At 35.1% G+C, this 20,730-nt stretch overlaps 1 protein-coding gene across 1 annotated transcript; it reads left to right on the top strand.

The window, feature by feature from the left end:
* Window positions 1-1,133: 1,133 nt before the first annotated feature.
* LOC105192868 (glycogen-binding subunit 76A) lies at window positions 1,134-20,467 on the top strand. The gene is made up of 2 exons (XM_011157136.3): window positions 1,134-3,874; window positions 16,300-20,467. Exons 1-2 carry the CDS (start codon window positions 3,809-3,811, stop codon window positions 18,778-18,780), a joined length of 2,547 nt encoding a protein of 848 aa, XP_011155438.1. The 5' UTR covers window positions 1,134-3,808; the 3' UTR covers window positions 18,781-20,467.
* Window positions 20,468-20,730: the final 263 nt, after the last annotated feature.

Raw genomic sequence — 20,730 nt, forward strand, 5'->3', positions numbered from 1 at the left:
ATATTTATATGCTTCCATATACTTGATTATTTGTACTTTAATTTCATATTAGTTAATACATGAAATTATTTTTTATTATTTGTAAAAAACGTGACTACGATAAAAATAAATATTTTCTTACTCAAATTTTATTGGATTGTTTGATTTTGCTGTATGTATAGTTTGCTTGTATTATTTGACTGGATTAAAATTAAGAAAAGATTTTTTATAAAGTTATTTTTAATTAATAAATATATTGTTAAAAATTTCTTTATGTTATATATCAAATTAATGTAAAATATTTTCTTTACTTATCCTCACAGTTTTTTAAGCTAACGTCATTACTTTTCGATGGTGGCAGTAATTGATGGTTTTGGGACATCTTGGAGAATTTTTGTAAGAAGTTAAATATTTTTTTTGTAAGAAGTCAAATACTTTTACGTAAATCAAATATTTTTCGCTATCTATAGATTTTATAGCATCAAACTCATACCCATGTTGTACAAGATGAGTCACTTAGCAAATTTAGGAAAATTTTCAGTCATATATAAAAATATTTGATAAAAAAATCGCTTAATATAAATGTCGTTTGATATGTAGAGTGCTTTCTAACATCTTTCAGTCCTTCGCTCGGATAACAAATAAATCTGTTCTTTTCTTTTGATTATTCTTTATCTAAAAATATTTCTTCTTATAATATAATAATAATAATAATAATGATGATACAGGTTCTCTATTCAAGAGAAAATTTAATTGCACCGTAAAAACATTTCTCACTATCACGTGTCGATCATGCTAACCGCTGGGAGTTTAAACACTCGCCGCAAGAAAGAGGAACAAACTACAACGAGTCGTGCCGATTGCGTCGATCGTGCGTGACGATTCACGGTAGGTCGGCGAGTTCTCGCAGACGGCGAACGTCCGACAGGACCGACGGAACCGGGCTGGGAGTGGTTACATAGTCGCTGAGAAGAAAAAAAGCAAAATGAAACAGACGGAGGGGCGAGAAGGGACGAAGGTGGAGAGTCGATTCTGTCTCGCGATGCATCGTCGAGTGCAATGGCCAATCGGCCAACCGCATTTTTATCCTTCCGGCGCGGCGGCGTGGCGGCGCGCCGCGTGCCGCGCGCCGGTAATAACGTCGTTTGCTTATTAAACTTTTGAATCACAATCTTATATCTACGATTATACCATTACGCGCTCGATAAAAATAAATAATAAAATCTTATTTTGTTTACTGTTTTGCGAAAAAACTATGTATATTTTTTCGGATTATTGTCGATAAGAAAGAGGAAGGGGATTGCGAGGAGAAAAGGCGAAGATACTTTCCCGGGGAAATTTGTATTCTATCACGCGTAACTCATATTTTACTTCCGAGTGGGAATTTGTGTCTGTCGCGATAAAACGGATGTTCGTGTTCGTTGAAGAACGCCTACGGATGCTGTTTAAGGGGCACGTTTTTTTCGTAGAAAAGTAAATGAGAAATAAAATTTTATTATTTACTTTTATTGGCCGATTGGAATATTTATAAAAAAAATGTAGCCTCAGGGTCGAGCACACTTGGATCTGAAAATATCGGCATTATCGTGACGAAAATCGATAAAATCATACGATAAGATCAATAGAAGGAGGTCGATGTCGCGACAGGAAGTTAAGTCACCGCATATATTAAAGATAAATATTAAATCATCCTAATTCTCTTTAATTATTTGTATTCATTCTCTCTTTATTTGATTGCTAATTTACGATCTCTTTTGTCACTTGAGTAATACCGAAAGATGCACGCGCTAGCATTTTCTTACAATATTTTATCGCGCCGGATACGTAACTTACACACTGTTATCTTATTTTGTTTTCCGCGTGCACAACGCTCATACGAAAATTGTTATTATTGGCAGTACGATATGCGCCGTCCATGCGAAGAGGCTAAAAATTGAAGTCGTATCACTCCGATTTACGACCTGTGCACTACTATCTCTTGGGTGTGTGCGCGATTTCAACGAAATCGAACACGCCATTTCTCGATCGTTCGTATCAACAATTCGAATGCGCCGCGCCGATTCTCTTTCTGTTCAGAAGCGCCATAAATTTATTTCGGTTTGACTCGACTCTTTTGGAATCGCACCTTCGAGAATAAAACACCTCTCAAGGTGCGATAATGATGTAAATTCACGACTGTGTGCCAATTTGTTTAAACCTTGGATGAGACTTCCTAATGTAAATTTTTTAAAACTTTAACCAGCCAAAAAATGTTTTTGTGAACATTTTTAAAAATGAGTATTATTGAAAGGTAATTTTTAAGAAGAAGTAAAATATTTGATTGAAAGTATTAAAAAAATAAATTATAAAAAATTGTAATATATTATAAATATTGTAACGTCTTAAAAACTCCTTTTAAACATTCAAATGTAAAATGATTGAGACTAAGATGGAAAATATTAATACAATCAAATTGTATTTTAGTGCTTTCCGAATAAAAAAGAAGAATGAAATTTTCTATCCAATAAGTTTGATCATTTCTAGTGATTTTAACAATTTATTTCTGATTTTTTAATTTTCGAAGTAGGAAATTTTCTATTTCTCAATCGAAGCTTTAGATTGTAATTTCAAACGATAAGATACGAAGTTCAGTTCTCTCGCACTCGTGTGTCCGGTACGTTCCGTACATTATTTCCGATCAACAGTCCAACAGATTGATCAAAGTTTCTTTGCCTTCACCCCTCTGCGCCATTCTTCAGTCTCTCGTCTGCTCCAATCCTCTTTTTTTTTTGTTGGAATATATTGATGTATGTATATGTACATATCGCGTTCGGCGAGATCCGTCGATGCCTGACGAAGTACATACAAGCAGTTATCAGTCGCTTTACGAACGGTTGCTATGCGATATGGTGGTAGGGGACAGGGGTTCTCGGAGTCACCTACTACTAGCTCGACCAGTCAGAAGTCAGTGTAAGAGCCGGCCGGTCGTGCCGGCTCCTTTTACTGTGTCTGTCCTCACGCATACGCTCCTTTCGCGGTGCCTTCGCAACTTTGTCGCTCCGAAAAAAATCCTTGTACGTTTGACCGGTTCGAATTTACGACCGATCCACGGAACGGTTGCCCGTGAGCGATAAAAAAATTAAGGAAAAGGCATCTTCATAACTATTCGCGTTCCGTTCTTCAAATTGAACAACGACGTTCGAAACCCGTTAAGTTCGGAAAGACTCGCGCTAAAAAAAGAAGGAAAAGAAATCGTGACATATTTAGAAAACGGAATCGTTTTCGAGAGACCAACTGGATGGTCTCTCGGTACCAGTTGAGGAATGGGAGTTTGGGATTTTTGAGTTTACGGTAGCGTCGCATTTAATTTAAATTCTGTGCGTTGCTACTGACGTCGAATGCCAGCGCGGAAGATTCGAAGAAAATAAACACAAAGTACGTAGGTTTGAGAAAATTTTTTCAAAACGAAATCATGAGCAAAAAAATGTGCGAAAACAATATGACTTACTGAATTGTATTGTGTTGTGCGTTGGCTTTGTTCGTGTGAGGTCGTCATCATATGGCGGAACGTCATGAGCATTATGATATACTTTTATTCGTGTCGGGAATTGTCGTGTGTGAGGATACAAGAGTGGATTCCATATCTAAGAATAAATCCTATCACTCAATTATACCGATATATAAATAATATTCTTCGTATTTGATGAACCGCAAATATGCCGGCCTGCACGGAACTCCATGATCGTCGATGGTACTACGATTTGTGCGACGTGATACAACGTCACTGATCCTTTACGTGCAAGTTTTTGGATAAGAAATCGTCAATTAGTAGACGATATTGCGGAGGAAAATGATCGTGACACAGAAAGGAATCCAGGATGAGTCGAAAACGTCTGCGGAACAAACCAAATCGATGGTAAATAAAAATATCGCTTATTCTTTTAAGCCGCGCGCATTTAAACTAATTGTAAGTAATGATAATAGAATATATGTATATACATAAATATTATGTACGTTGGTTGAAAAACGATTCTTCAAGGGAGTGGATTCGAATTACCTCCCGAAGGTCTCCCAGGTGTCATTTTGTCTTTGTTGTTTATTAAATGTTAGACGAGGATAAAATGACACTGCCGGAAGACACTTGGAAAGAAATTTGAATGCAAAATCAGAATCTATTATTTTTCCCCCAGCCGGTTGCGAGTTTCGTGTAACATTTGCGTAAAAATGTTGAAACATTTTGCGAAAAGACATAATGAGGGTTCATCATGCAATTTGTTGCACTTGCGTGCGGTGTACGTTGCGAATGCACTATTTTCATAGTCGCGTCGGGGAGATTCTCCAAGGGTTGACTACAGTAAGGTTATTCCTCTCGATACGTGATACGAATAAATTAACATTCCACGGTATTGACGGTAATGCGAAGGTCGACTCGATAGCGGAGAGCCTTCTTGAGCGCCTTGACACCGAAAATAGAGTCGAGAGGCGACGCGCGACGCGACGATCGTCGCAGACTGCATTCACAATCAGTTGCGCTGGATCTACATCATTGTATAATCTGCATCATTGCCGACCAGACCGATAAGAAGCCGTTATGATAATATCAGATGCGAATTGCTGTCGATTCGGCGACCTCCACGAGTCACCGAGTCCTCTATTTGTTTTGATAAGAATTGTCTGTCACAACGGACGTGAGTCGCATTTTTACACGATTCCAATACCTTTCGTACGGTTTTGTGTGTGTGTGTGTGTGTGTGTGTGTGTGTGTGTGTGTGTGTGTGGAACACGCTGTTAGGATAAGATCAAAATTTAATAAATTCATTAACACGAAAAAATTTTACGCGTGAAAAATAATATTAATTCTTTGAAAAAAGCAGATCTTGATCTTTGGATCAGAATTACTGTAAAAACGTCACGTGTCGTCGTGTCGAGTTCTTTATATATTACGGTCATATCATGACCGTAGTCTTTATTATGAAATATCTTATTTACAATGGATAATTGTATATACGTTCGGATTACTTCTCTTAATGTTCACAAGTCACTTTCATTACCAATCTAGCGCTTGATTAAGTGCGCAATTGTAGATAATCGCAAAATTTTTAGCAGAATTATGTGGAAATGTTGCTCGAAATGAAAATAATGCCGATAATCGCAAGAATAGAATTTTCCATGTACCATTTAGTTACTGTAACGAATGAATGAACGAATTCTTCCTCTCTTCGAGACGTGCAGACGCTTTGTTGGAGATAAACCGTGGATTTATTGCTGAGCAGATGCAACGAATAACGATAACCGCGATAATTCCCCTTTCCTTGACTCAGAACAATGTTATTAAAGTTTCGTTAATGATATAACGAATATATCAAGCAGCCTCTCTCACGCAGTTTCTTATCGTGCAACTTTAATCGTTTTACTTACTTACTGTTAGTTTCCGTCCCTCTACATTTTTTTTGTCATGTGTCGAGTTCAATTATTTTTTCTCGACATACGAATGTTGATCGCAAAACTTTCTTTCAGATTGCAATGTACAAATTTTTATTATACATTTTATTATACAATACCAGAAAATTATATATATATATATATATATATATATATATATATATATGTATACATATAGAGAGAATTAAATATTCTCTGTAAAACATTACATTTTTTTAATGATTATATTAACAAAATAAAGATTTTAGTTACGTTTCTTGTCGAAACATACATACAATTTTAAATCCATTTCCTCTATATGAATTTTGAATCTCCTTATCAAATTGTAAGATTATCTTCAAGTGCAATAAAAAGATTGCATATATTGCGATGACGTTTCTTGCACAAGTTTTGCCATGTTAATGTTAAAGCGATAATCATGTTAATGTTAAAGCGATAACCTTTCTTTATTGTTTGACTTTTCCAACAATTGAAGATATTATTAATAATACTATGATTTTTAAGAAAATTACATTTGCATTATGAAATGTTATTACTAATTTTATAATTATTTTATTTAAATTTTCACGAATGTTTTAATTTTTAAAAATTACTCCAACAATAAGTCAATATGCAATCTTTTTACTTTCTGAAAACTAGAAAATAGATAAAAAATCATGCAACAAAAAATTGATAAAAATTCTAAGCATTAATTTTTTATTATGAATATTTAATAATAATGTGTTATTTTAGAAAATAATCAGTTATGCATAATAAAGTTAGGAATTAAAGATTCTTTCAATGGATCAGGTATACGTTTGTTTTTAAAATACGATTACAATTATTTTTTTGTCCGTCGATTATCAACGGTTATCAAAAATATGCCGAGAGAAGTTCAAGGTTTCGTAATATACGTGAGTGGCGTCAATTTTTATAGCTGCTATAAATATATCAACGCTAATCGTTTCATCGCTGATTGCGGACAATTCTTATAATGCATGTGTATGTCGTAAAGAAGAACTGATTGGTACGATGCAGAGCGATTACGTAAACGTATCTATTCGTATGCAACGGTGGCGTATGAAAAAATACTTACACTTATACACATCTACATCGAACTCGATAATTATTGGTAATAAACGCTTGATCGAACGGATGTAGGAAAGTTACGTTTTTTTTTTAGTTGTTGTTTAACAGATTATCCGCATCATCTGCATATTTTTAATAATTTTATAACTAATGCTATATTGTAACTGTGGGAGAAATAGAGAAATATAATGACAGAATTATAATTATAATATAAAGAATAGCTTATTTTTTTATTCTCAAAGATTTTACATTTGCACCAGCAATGAAGAATCAGAATAATGTTTGTTTTAATTTAAGGAGAAAAATTATATTTTTTTAATTTAAACTCACAATTATAATCATCATCAATGTTCGTTAAAGAATGCAATGTATTGTAAGATACTTTTCTTTCTGATACGTATTCGATGCATCGTTTTTCAAATGCATTATCGATAGCTTACGTGCACTTTTACAACGAGAGAGAAATATCATTCCTTTTATATTACAATACATCGCAATATTTCTCGCGCCATTCAAATATCATGACCTCGAGATTCGCCTATCGTGCACTATCAAACTTTGGATTCAACCTTAGAAACATTACGAAATCAATTCTTACGTCAGTGAAATTTCATAAATCTATCGTAATAATAATGATGCGAAATTTTCCCAGTAAGTGTAGTATCGAGTGTTTATCATTTGAAAGGTGACATTATCTAAAGTTGGGTCGCTAGGAGGAATTATACAATAAAATTATAAGCTTTTATGAACATATGAAGATTAAGATAATCGTTTAAGAAGTTGTTCAAATATGCCTTTATTTTACAATTACAACTATAGTAAACAAATTATATATATCTATATGTTATTTATTTGAATTTGTTGAAAAAATCTTGTTTGAATTTTAAAAAAGTTTTTTTTTTCGTACATGAGTACTGACTCATTGCTTCATCCAGCTTTTCATGTGCAACGCAATTACATTTCGTATGTGCGATTGTGCGTACATTCACCGTCGCAGCACGCGATAAAATCCGCCATACAAATATACATTCTAATTATAGTACATCGATACCATCACGAGTGTGTTTATTTTTTTCTTTTTTTTTTTTTTTCATACACAGCGCTATATTTCACGCTGCATAATCGTTACCCCAGAATAAGTTCTTTTTTTATTCAGCTTCTCTTTACTTTTGTCAACAAAGAAATTTATAAAGACGATTCACAGAATTATCGTCTCACAATTTACAAGCATACTCCGATTGGTTATGTCTACACAGAAAAAAAATTAGTATCAAATCAATGATTCATTGTTTCATATAAGCAAGAATATAAAATTTCTTGTTTAAGGTTATAAATTCTCTCAAGAAGTTTTATATTCTTGCTTATACATGTATAAAATAATAAATTGATAATTTAATACTAATTTTTTTTTGTACCAGTTAATTTCTGTTTTTCTATAATTAACGCGCTAAAATTTTTGTTTCTGAGCCTGCTGTGGTTTGATAAACGATGATCAAGTGAACAGTGTTCTATTGCTTTTTCAGCCTTTAGATTCTAGATTTAAATTTTGTTAACTGATTGATTGTTACATATTATTATTTTTTGATATTTTACCTTGGCATCGAATTATAACAATAATAATAGCATCGAATTCTAAAAACTGATTAGAGATACAGAAGAATAAAGTTAAAAAAAAAAACTTGAAATATGTATATTTAAAAATTTATATTTGTGAATAACAATGAATCTCATTCGGAACGCATTTTAAAAGTAACCAATCGTAAAAGACATTAATTATAAGAGTCAACCAGTGTCGATGCGTTATTATTGATGAAGATGAGTTTAGCTAGAGCAACTACTGCGAGCGCCACGAAGCTTACGTGAATCGCAATTGCTAGTTAGCGCCTTACACAAGCTTCGCGATTATTCAAATAATTTACATCTGATAATAATCGCTTCGTATGTATAATTACGTTCTTACACGTTGAATAAAGATGATCATTTATTTTGATTCAGTCTGTTATATTATGACGCAAATGCTGACTGTGTGTGTGTGTGTGTGTGTGTGTGTGTGTGTGTGTGTGTGTGTGTGTGTGTGTTTGTGTGTGTGTATATATTATATATATATATATATATATATATATATATATATATATATATATATTAACACTGAAAGTGTTGTAACAAAATTCGCAATATTTTTTTTTAATTTTTTATGATTATAATTAGATATTAAATTCTGCGTAACAAATTTTTATTATTAAATTTATTATTAAATAATAATTGTGTCTTATACATATATAGCCTCACGTTCATTTAAAATTATAACAGAACAACAAGAAACTCTTGTTTAGTTTTATTTCCTAATATTTTATTCACAAATGTTGGAACTTGAAAACTTTTTAAAAATATTTCTACTGAGCGAAACTATCCAAATGAAAAGATTATGTCATTACTGTTATTATTAATGTGTTTATGATATGGTGATTTAATTTGAATAGCTTTAATAATTTATTATAATTTCTTTAAATAAAATAAGATATTTTTACAAGACGCTTGTATTCGATTGCGTATTAGTTATATGAGAGAATGACAAGTTTTCTACTGTTATCCATTTTGAAATACAAAAGAATTTGCATTAGTATTTAAGTTGATTTCCGGCTAGGAATGGATCGTGCTAGCCACCCATTGATAAATATTGATCGATATATCACGTTACGCGACCTATTATCGCGCAATGCTAACTTGATAACATTGAACGGGCAATAATGTATGATTGTTGAATTGACATTTATTGTGTGAGATAATGACCCTTCTTATCGACGCGATTGTTTAGAACACTATACGTGCTCTCCATAGAAAAATAATATTGCTAATGGATAAAAGTTTTCGTTAATACTGGATTTGTAATTTTGGAAATGGTGTGACGTTACTTCGATTTGTATTTTTAAGAAAACATAATAATAATTGGTAATAAATAAAAAAATTTTTTTAACTAATTTATTATTCTGTATGTTTTTTGAAAATGGTTTGCTTCGTTACGAACAGATGCTACATAGATTTATGTGCACATAAGATGCACATATAATATAAATCTGCAAAAAGTTTCGTAAATGAGTCAGGGTGGAGATATGAGAGCTTAAATAAATTTTCTGCTCAGCGCAGAGAAATGAGCTCTCGTTAACAAAAATGTACACTGCTGCGTAGATTCCGTTAAATAATAAGGCGATATTGATTTCTTCAAGCATCTGTCAGAAACGCTTATGCGATTTAAAAGCTGAGTCACGCGAGTGTTTTTGTAACGGAGATTAATTTTCTCCTACATTTAGCAATGGGGGTGCAACGGGTATGCAGATGCAATCATACTTATTCGCGAGAGGACGACGCGACGATGAAACAATTTATTTCAAATCTTGTAGACTAGCGTTAGTTTAACGACGTATGTTCTCGGTTCCCGGAAAGTTTCCTCGTGATAGCATATCGAATCTGGCGAGGTGACGAGGTCGAATTTGCGATAGGAAAATGCTCGTTTTTTTTTTGAAAAATTTGGATTTTTCTTTCACTGATTATGAAACAGAATGCCGTTCGTTTCGAGTTTTACGTTTGCGGTGAAATCATTTTTAGTTTAAATATGTTATAGATGAATTCAACCGCATTTTGGTGTACGAAAAGATGCGCGGTCGTCATGTTTATTCGCGAATTTTTGTCACTCGTATATAGTTTTATTATTTATAGCGTTTTTGATGTCTTACTGATTGTGAGAATCAACTAATACGTTTCAAAAAAATACGTTTTGAGACGCGATGCGACGGATGCCGATGAGAGTGATGTTCATGCACGAGCTATGCGCGTGTTCACGTACGTTACTTGCCAAAGGATATTGTCTATATAAATGTCTTTATAAAACGTCGAATGTCATTCTCTTTTTATCCCGCCATTTTATAGCTGTCAATAAGAAATTAACTTGCACGACTGGCAAGTATAGATCAGCAGAGCTCTCGAATCTTATTCGAACGTGTCCTGTCCATCCGCCAAGTTACTCCAAGTGCTATTAATGAATGTCTTGTTAATAATGATGAATTCGACCTTCATTTGTTTCATATAACTACATAACAATTAAATTGATTTAAATTGTTATTACATTAAATGTTATTAATTGTTATTACATTTAAACGTTATTACAAAAATATCAGCTAAATAAAATAATCAATTTTTATCTCCGTGATTGTCATTTGTCCATACGAATGTAATCGAGTTAATATATTTTAGTTTTTGATAGGAAAGATTTTTTAATTAGAGAATTGGGAAAGTTGGTAGTTTTTTCACATTACAAGGGAATTTAAATTAAATATTAAAGTGGTATATTAATTACTATGCCGACGCAACGGCCAGTTAAGCCGCATTTTATCTCTTATTACCATATGCATTCTGCAATTATTTGCATATACTCGCATGCATATCGAATAGCAAACTGTCATTATTCAAGAAGTTGCTTATTTCATTTGAATCGTATATTCGTAACGTTATCAAGATGAATGAATTTCAGGGCGAGGCTTTCACGTGTCACCATTCTTCACGGTTTCTTTATGAAAAACATATAAAATCGTCCTCTTGAAAGCCGTCGCAGCTTTCGCAGATTTCCATTCAGGCTAAATATAAACTGTGACTTTATTTACTCTTGGCAAGAAATCGGACCCTCATCGGCCTCGAACTCGAGACCTAGCGTTCACTTGCAAATGTATCAATGGATTATTAGTTAACGTTTTTTTTTTTCGATTTCTCTATTTACTCTTTTATGAATTTTTTTGAACTGCGACAGGTGGCTCTGTGAACGAAATGTGAGGTCCCAAAACAATTCTTTTTCATAATCCCTATAGAATGTGCAACTTTTCTTCGTACTAAGTCTTATTGTTAAGTAAAGTGCAGAAAAAAAAATTTTGATTAAAGGTTAAATTTAAATGTTTAAAGAGCGCATTTGCTTAGTATAGTGATTTTAAATAAAAAATTTACAGGCTTTTATGCGATGACCCGATAATGCGGTTTATCGTCCTATCGCGAATAAACGCGAGCTCAATCAATTAAAGCGAAATCCGAATAACTAACATCCGTATAATTGCTCGTCGGAGTGATAAGAGACGCGTACGCAAATTCTAAATCTGTCAGTTTATCAGGCTATTAATGGCGCTAAGTCCCTCAATTCATCATGATTGATTAGCTGAGAAATTAGTACAACAATTCAAACATCTGGTCGTCGTTTGATTTCTTACAGTTCAGTCAATATTTAAGAAGTCATGATATATTTAGTAATCTTTTCGAATATTTTTTTGTATTTTATAAACATTGAATTAATCTGAATTAAATAGCAAATAAAAATGATAAATGAGAATGATTTTTTTTAATGTTGTTTTTTCTTTCATTTTTACTCTTTTTTTATGAACGCCCTTCTCAAATGCTTTTTCTGGTTATATTTTTTAAGAAATTATTTAGTTTCTAAAATTTTGAGAAATTATTTAATTTCTATTATTTAATTTTTCAACTAATATTTGATATAATATTGTACGATGTAATGTGAAATTTTAATACTTTAAACTAATTTATATGTATTCAGTTATAAAACAGGTATAAGACAACAACTGATTCAAAGAACCTGGCTTTATAAAATGTATAACGAGAATTTGAATTCTTTCGATAGAAGATTGGGGGATCTTGTGAGCGCAAGTAACACGATTCATTATATCTCCGCACAGTTTGTTACTAATCAATTAGGGAGCGAGATCCCGATGATGATTGGGCAATCTTCTTGCAGACCACGAAAGAGCGATAAATCTGTCGCGATAAATTACAATGGTGCCCTAGCCACGGGTCAAGTAGTTACGATTTAAACTTTGTCGGTGAACGATCGCACGGAAATAAAACATCGCCCCTTGTCTCGCTTTCTTTCTCGCTCTATCTCTCTCTATAATGAGGCGAAAATAGACCTGCTGGAAACATTGAGCTTTTGACGAGTGTCTGATATCAAGCAAGCTTTCTTAAGGCGCAATGGTTAAATTAAAAAATCGATATAACTGTCATTATCGTAATGTATTATACGTAAAGTTGTTTAGATTTATATAGAAAAAATACAAGACATTCATTTTTTAATTATCAAAATTTAATTTTTTAAAAATAAGTTTTGGTAATATTTTTTTTATTTTCTACTAATTTTTATACAATATTATAATTTTTTTTTTATTATACATATGTATATGATATATTATGACATTACTATGAAATATTAAGCGATAGATCTGATCTGTTAAATTGACGTCGTCAACTAAATTCTTCGCGAAGGACGCGTTTTATTACAATGGAATCAATTGGAAATCGGTTTCTCATTCTCTCGACAATGGGAATACGTGATATTGTTAGTCGTAAAGAGACTTAGGAATGATTGTTGTATATTGCTATATTATATGAATAAATCGATTTAGAAAAATCGATTCAGGATACTGTGAGCCGTGGCATCTGTGATCACTCGACGCTCATCATTATCGCAGATAAGGCAGTTCGTAACAACAAATTTCAAATCTCTGCTCCCTTTGCTGTAGATCTCTATTTAAACTACTTAATTCTCGCTTTTCTTATCTCATCTGATTCGTAATTTTTTTCTATTTTGATCATAAACGCACAAGAATAAGATCGTATGTAATTTGAAGCAACGTGGAGCGATTAAAGTATAGCTCGCAAAAAATGTAGATTTAGAATTATCATTGTCCTATCAATGTAGCTGTATATTATAATTATGTTTATACTTTTAATAAGCAAATTTTTTCATTGAGAAAAAGTTTATTCCGCATCTATTAAACGTATTAAATAATCCATTTTTTTAAAATAAATTTTAATACTCGTATTTATTGTACAAATATACGAATATAGTTTAATCATAAAATTTTCATTATTTTTCAATTCCTCAACCTTTCAGGCAAATTATAGATTTTAACTTGATATTTGTACACTTAATAAGAATTTGCGATGTGAAATATCCAGTAGATCCAAGAGACTCGACTCACTCAGCAGACAACGTTTATTAAATGTTTATTTAAAAGTTTATTCTTAATTTGGTTTTAAAAAATTTAAAAAAACATTATTTGCTGACTGGGGAGTTTTTCATGAGAAGTTTTTGGAAAGAATGAGATTAAAAACTCCATTTGTACGTGTTTTCTACCGTCATTGGAGGCCAACAGCCTTTAAGCTTATGCCGAGCCCCGTCTTACATAACGATTATCTATCACGACCGCCTAGACTATCGATAGACACGATCAGATACGGTACGCGTGAACACGTCTACGTCTGAAACGTAACTGTGGTGTATGTACGCGAGGAGCGCAACTGGAAAAACAGAGAAGCCTGCCTGTCACTTCGGGGCCGCTTCAAATTTAATCCCTTTACACACGCTCCCTTTTCCCCGATGAGCTACGCGGTCGCAAAACCGGTTTGGTACCGACTTGATACTCGCATCTAACATTAAACGGTATTGCTGGCAATGCTACTATTTCTGGACCGTGTTTGTATAATACATCAACCGACGGATGTCTTAAACTTTCTATATTTTCAGGAAGTTATTATTAACGATTATTACTTATTGCTCGATATTAAGAGACTGAAAGTTGAAGTGTGTTAATTAAGCATTTGGGAAATTGAATAGAATGGAATCGTATTATAGTATTTTCAATAATGTCGCAAATCCTTTTTAATAAACAAGAAAATTAATCGCAAGAAATTATTTTAGAAAATAATTATACAAAAACATAATGAGTTAAAAATAATGTGTAAAAATTTATAATAGCTATTAGTCAATAAGCGTAAAGGTATTATACTGATAATGAGCATTGAATAAATGAGTTATAAAGTTACTATCAAAGTGATAGTATTTCAGTGCACTTTATTAGGCTAATGGAACAATTTTAAATTTTGTATTCTAAATTTTGTGAAATTGTGATATAGATCTATATGTAAAACGTTAAAACAAGTTTACGAAAACGACAAACAAAATCAGGTACTAGAATTTGTACGTAATAATACAAGATTGATATAAATGCGCGCAGGAGATATAAATGAAAAAATCAAAATAGGCGATCAATTCGAAATCGATGATTTGAAATTCTCAAACCATTCGAATGCGAACCTATCAGATTTGAAAGCAGCGTATTCGGTTGGATTCAATTTTAATTCAAATTCAAATTTCAATTTGAATTATTTGTACATCTTTAATCAAAAGATATCTGTCTATGTCAGGGTAATGCTTCGCAATTGAATAAATCTTGCTCTGCAAACGTGGGATGAGTGTTTTGGTCGCGAAAGCGCCGGTTACATAAATCAAGAAGCGAGTTATTTTTCTATGCATTTTTTAAAATTACTCCGTCCGAGGTCGTGGCTTAGAGATGAAAATAAGTGCCGATCAATCGCTTGCCAAATATTCGTTCATAACGTAGCAAAAAAAAAAAAAAAAAAAAAACGCGGCGAATCCGCGCAGAATTCGCACGAACAAAGTATCACCTTAGTGCGCGCGTCCAAGAGGTGAGGAATTGATTCGCGGCCAATTGAGTGTGTATTTATATCGTTCCAATTTTCTCACAGTGGCGTGCATGAGATTTTCTAAGCGCACTCTCGAATCTATCGCGGATAGTATCGGGCGACAACCTGCAGTTGATCGATTATTTGTTCGTTGCGATAATTCTGTTGTGTGTTTGCTTTTCTTTTTCTTGGACGTCAAATTTTCATCGTGTGATACGACGGTGATTTCTTGTTTAAGTAAAAGATCAGTGGTTTGTGATCTTCCCAGGTTTGTGCGTTTCGATGGATTTCGACGACGAATTCATTCATCCATAAAGCGTGATTCAAATAGCGATTGCGCTGCGTTTTGCTTGCCAGTCGCTGTCGACGGTCGATTACAGCTTTCATGATGCCAAAAATAGTTGTTGGGCGTACGATAGCAAAGAAGAATACAAGAAAGACGACCATACTTCTTTTGTCTTGCCAATAGTTACACTTCAATGTTTAAATATTTCCTTTGATTGTGAATCGTTACATGTGAACCTTGACTCACGCTACTCGCCTATTCGTGTCGAGAGTACAAAGTAGTTACATAAATTTAAGTAATTCTTTTAATTTTTCGATACGTATATATGCGATTAAGTTATTTTGTGTTTCCACAAAAAATCAAAGGCTGATTCGATTGGAGCTGGACTTTGTGCGTCAGAATGTTGCACGTGGATCGTAATGACCAATCATTTGTACTTCCTGCAGCGCTGCTTCGATACGCGTAATATTATGGCCATGAGCCAATGTTGTGACTTTCGTTACTATTAATGACGAACTACGTCATTAATACATGTTTGCGTTAACTTTTTGTTTCTTCTTTTTTGTATTTCTACTGGTGTACCGTTAACAAGCTATTAAGGAGCTAACTTTAATTGTATATCGCGAATACTCGACTCACGATCGATGAAATAAGAATGATTAATCGTAGGCTCGTAAATCCTAAGCAGCATCGGCGCAAGATATTTTACCAGGAAATATACGTTTAGCGCAATTACATTTGACTAATAATCTCGACTGTTGTTTCCTCGAAAGAAAGAAAAAATTATCATTTTTAATATCTCACGATCGACATTACTGCGTCGTAAGAGATCGTTTGCGGTGAAAAATTTTATATCTCATATTTTGACAATTAATAGACAAATAACAAGTTAAATTTGATTTCTTTAAAACTTTACTGTATACATGCATATACACACATGTGCAATCTTCTCCAATTTTATTCGCATTTTCGTAATTGCAAACAAAACTCATTTTTTTTTTTTTTTTTTCCAGAACGGCAACTCGGCCAGCCTGCCGGCAGGCCGAGGCAACGACTTGACCTCGCCCTTGCCGTTGGAGGGTAGGCACGCTGAGGAAACGTCCGACGCCACTGTCCTTAAGATGGACAGCATGGACTCAGCGGGCAACGCCCGCGGACCCTCCTGCGGTTTGGTCAGCTCTCTCCTTCCCAGCAGCTGTCGAGGTAGTGCGGAGGCGTTCGCCCGGTGTCTTCATCGACGACTAACGTCACTGGGCAACGAGAACGATTCGCCCGAACGGAGCGCGGATGCCGCCAAACCGTGCGAGACCTCCTGGTTGCATCCATCGTCGAGTAATCGGCACGTAATCGCCAGTAATCTTACCAATAATCAGCATCCGATCTTTCAGCATCAGCCGCGACACAGTTCGGAATTGGATCTCTTTTACGATATTGAAGTAGAAGAGGCAGAAGTGGATGGACCGGGATCGCCCCCCGAGGAAGCGACCGCCGCCGAATTGGCGCATCTGCTGGTAAACCCGGAGAGCTTGAAGGCAAGTCATCACGACGCCTGTCATTGTTCGCCTAGCGGAACCAAGATGACGTCTGGCGTCACAGGCGCTCATCAAGATCCCGAATCCTGCGTGTTCGCGTCGCCGATAACCGGTACGCCACCTGACAGTGACTCCTCGGAGGTGTTCTTTGATCCAGAGTCCTCGGATGCGGATAAATCGAAGGGCGAAGTCTATTTCGATCCTATCAGCAGCACTTCGGACAGCGAGACTACGAATCTCTCCAATGCTTCTGCTCTCGCGAGAACCAAACTTACGTTGAACGGACGCGAACGCAAGCGAACGGAAATGCATCCGGAACGCTGTGACGACACAACATCTGAATCGAGTTGCTCGTCGAGAAGAAACCCTGCGTCTTGCGAGAATGGTCGCCGGCAAGAAGGATTGGTCTGCAGTTCAGAAGACTCATTGAACGGCAGAAGCTCTCAGGAAACGACGTCGCCTAGTCACGAGTCTCTGTGGAGCACATTCGACGACAGTACCGTATCTCTGCAGGACGAGAGTCCATCTAGAACGATCCAGGATTCCGTTATCCCTCATATCTGTTTGCCCAAATCTCATTCTGATTCTGAACTACCGAATAATGGCATCAGCACAGTGCAGGTATTTAACAAACTCGATAAACGAGATGAGGAGGAAGAAAAGGAAGAAGAGATGAATGAACGTGAGGTCGATGACGTTCACTGTATCAATGGTATATCGAAGAACGTGATGTGCGAGGTCAGAAACGGCAGTCTTTTCATGACGCAAGATGTTGAGACTGACAGTGACCTAACAGTGAAGGATGATTCTTTTAACGGCGCTGAAAACGTGGTTAACGTAATTGAAAATATGGACAATGGAGAACGTATAGAATTGAAATCTGAAACGTTACCAAAGAATTTATCGCAATTAAAAGTGGAGGAGATTACCAGTGATACCGATACCGATCATTCATCTTACGGTAGTACCATTGATATTTCGGATGCGCTTACGATGGAACGTTCGAACTTCGATGCTCCAGTGACCGAGGCGATCTCGAGGAACGAGTTAAAGCTAAAAATTGAGAAAAACGATAGCGACGAGGAAAAGCTGTGCCTGTTACTAAAGAAATTTGGCAGCAGTTCTATCGCGAAAGAAGAGGATTCATCTCCGGAACAAGAGAGTCACAGCGAGATAGTGGAGGAAGAGGAAGACAGACCGCAAAGAGTTCGAAGGTGTTCCTCCTTGAAGACAGGAAAAACGCCACCGGGTACACCGCACAGAAAGAAGATCGTCAGATTCGCTGACAAGCTTGGTCTCGATCTAGCCGATGTGAGAATGTTTATGGACGAAATACCGAAGATACCTAACTCCGCGTACAGCGACCTGATCTACGATGACACCTTTCGACCAGACAGTAATACGGATAATACAGTGTCCACTGGTGATGACTGGTGCGACCGTTATCCGAATGATGGCAGGCGCAGATCTACGCCGGCGATACCAAAAAAGATCGATCGAATGTTGGTGCCACTTTTTCAACAACCGGGCGGTTTGTCGAACTTCCTGGATATAGTGCGCGAGCGTAAGGTTTGTTTGGAAAATGTGGTGATACAGGACCCCGTGACCTTGGCACTCCAGGGCACGGTGCGCGTAATCAATCTTGATTTCCATAAGTCCGTACATGTGCGATATTCCCTCAATTCTTGGCGGAATTTCAGCGATTTGCAGGCGACCTATGTGCCTAACTCGTGCGACGGCTTCAGCGACAAATTCTCTTTTATTCTGTATTGCCACACGTTACTGGTTGGTCAGAGGCTCGAGTTTGCAGTTCGATTCCAATGCAAAGGCGCGCAACATTGGGATAACAACGCTGGTGCCAATTACTGCTTTCAGTGTCTGCCAGCCTCGTCATCAACTGGATATATACCGATCACCGCCGACGAGTGTCGACGTGGAAGCTGGACGTCGACGTTTTACTGATAGACGTTCAGATCATGCGTTTGTCTGATTCGATAATACGAGTGATATATGACAACGACGTGGCTCCGGGAACAAACTGATCAAGTTGTTGAAGAGGCTAATGACGAGCGAGTTTGCGGTAGTCAATGGTTTTTACACGTTCCTAAATAAGTGCTTTGTAACGTGCTTTGTAAGTGCAAAATGGAATATTCGAAATCTATTATTGTTGTCTACTGCTTCAGGGAGCTTTCGGAGAGTTTTCGAAATATTCAATAGCATATCTTGATCTTTGTAAGGATATCGAGCATGAAACATTATTGGGATAATATTTTTTAGAAAGGAAAGATTATAGTAGCAATTATAATAGCAATTTTTCAAACGGCCGACTACGAAAAAAATAGCAACGAATGAAAAAATATGTATTTGATTGTGGATTATGGGAACAATGACGTAACTGTTACGATAAACGAATGTCTTCGTAATGAACGGATGGAGTTGCTCAATTATGAAACAATTCTACGTTCCTGAGTTTGATAATTGAATTAGTATCTTGGAAGCAAAGAAATAATACATACACGCGCGCGCGCGCGCGCGCACACACACACACACACACACACACACACACACACACACAACGCGCGTGCGTACGCGCGCACTGTGATTTATCAGGTAAAGTGTGAAAGATATTGTATGTTCAGATACAATAGGGCCTGTTTAAGCTTATTTTTCAGTTTGACAAAAATTCACTTTCAAAAAGTACCTTTAAGAAATAGTATATAGATTAACATCAGAGACTGCTGTCAAATAGTCAAATATTTTCTTTCCGAAATTTCTTTTCAAAGTATGTACTACGAGATTGTGAAAATTATTTCCGCCTTTCATATAATTTGTCTCAAACTGTATTTGTTAAGTCGATGGAGATTATAATTTTGAAAGTTAGAATCCTTTCAATGAAGTAAAAAGCGAATACTCGTCTGAAAGTTCAAAGTTGTGAAAAGGCATGAATATGCCAATACAATTGATAGGAAATGTTAAGGATAAATAGACGGTTTATATGTTCCTATGGAGTATCTTTGCAGAGTTTATGTCAGAGTTAGGGATGATAGATCATTCATTTGATCGCATGAAGAAATCGCATGTGGCCGCGATTTTGTTAGCGTTGCCCAATACAACGACGATAGACGATAATAAAACGAACACAGATATAATAATATTAGTTCTTATTAGCGACGTCGTACGAATTTAGACATCAACGTGGATGTTCCATGAGATACTACATACAGAGACATTTATACATACTATTTCTTCAGAATATTAATTGTGTTCGGTATTGACTGAAACATGCGATTGAAATTCAATTAATGTCTCTAAAGATGTATTAATATCTCGATTTGACATAACATTATAAACATTTTCAATCGCCTATTCTCTTTGCCAAATATCGATTTACTCCGAAAAGAAATTAACTTCAATATTATTTAATGTTGAAAAATAAAAAAATTTATAAAAAATAAAACAATAATATATGTACAAAAACAAATATGCTATATAACTTAACGTGATTTATATTCGTTTTCGCAAATGGCACTTTTAGACTGATATTTTATCGTGATGGAGACTGTATAGAAAAAGAGTTCCATTTGGGAGCGATATGTTACTTTGTACATATATTATATATGCATATGTGTGTACAGGTAGCGTCAGTATTGGTGGCAGGTATGTCCTTTATTGACTGATATTATTTTTTTCAATTTAACGTTTATATTACGTAAAATTAAAATTGAAATTATTGTTGTTTTTACGACAATCGCTGTACATATCATTATTAATTGTAATAATAACTTTTCCGCATAAAAAAATGTATGCAATGGACTTTGCGGACACTTTTTTAAGTATAAATCTTCTGATAGATTTTTCTAATTTTATAGTTGAAAATTTTATTTTATCTTTGGATGCAATTGATTGTACTTC

This window comes from Solenopsis invicta, chromosome 8 (assembly GCF_016802725.1).
Source record: "Solenopsis invicta isolate M01_SB chromosome 8, UNIL_Sinv_3.0, whole genome shotgun sequence".
Classification (NCBI taxonomy): Eukaryota; Metazoa; Arthropoda; class Insecta; order Hymenoptera; family Formicidae; genus Solenopsis; species Solenopsis invicta.

What these genes read in the sequence shown, in the direction of transcription:
- LOC105192868 (XM_011157136.3), top strand. Translation starts at nt 3,809, where the DNA reads ATGATCGTGACACAGAAAGGAATCCAGGATGAGTCGAAAACGTCTGCG. An exon ending in CGGAACAAACCAAATCGATG is followed by an intron (nt 3,875 to 16,299) that starts GTAAATAAAAAT and finishes TTTTTTTTCCAG; the next exon opens with AACGGCAACTCGGCCAGCCT.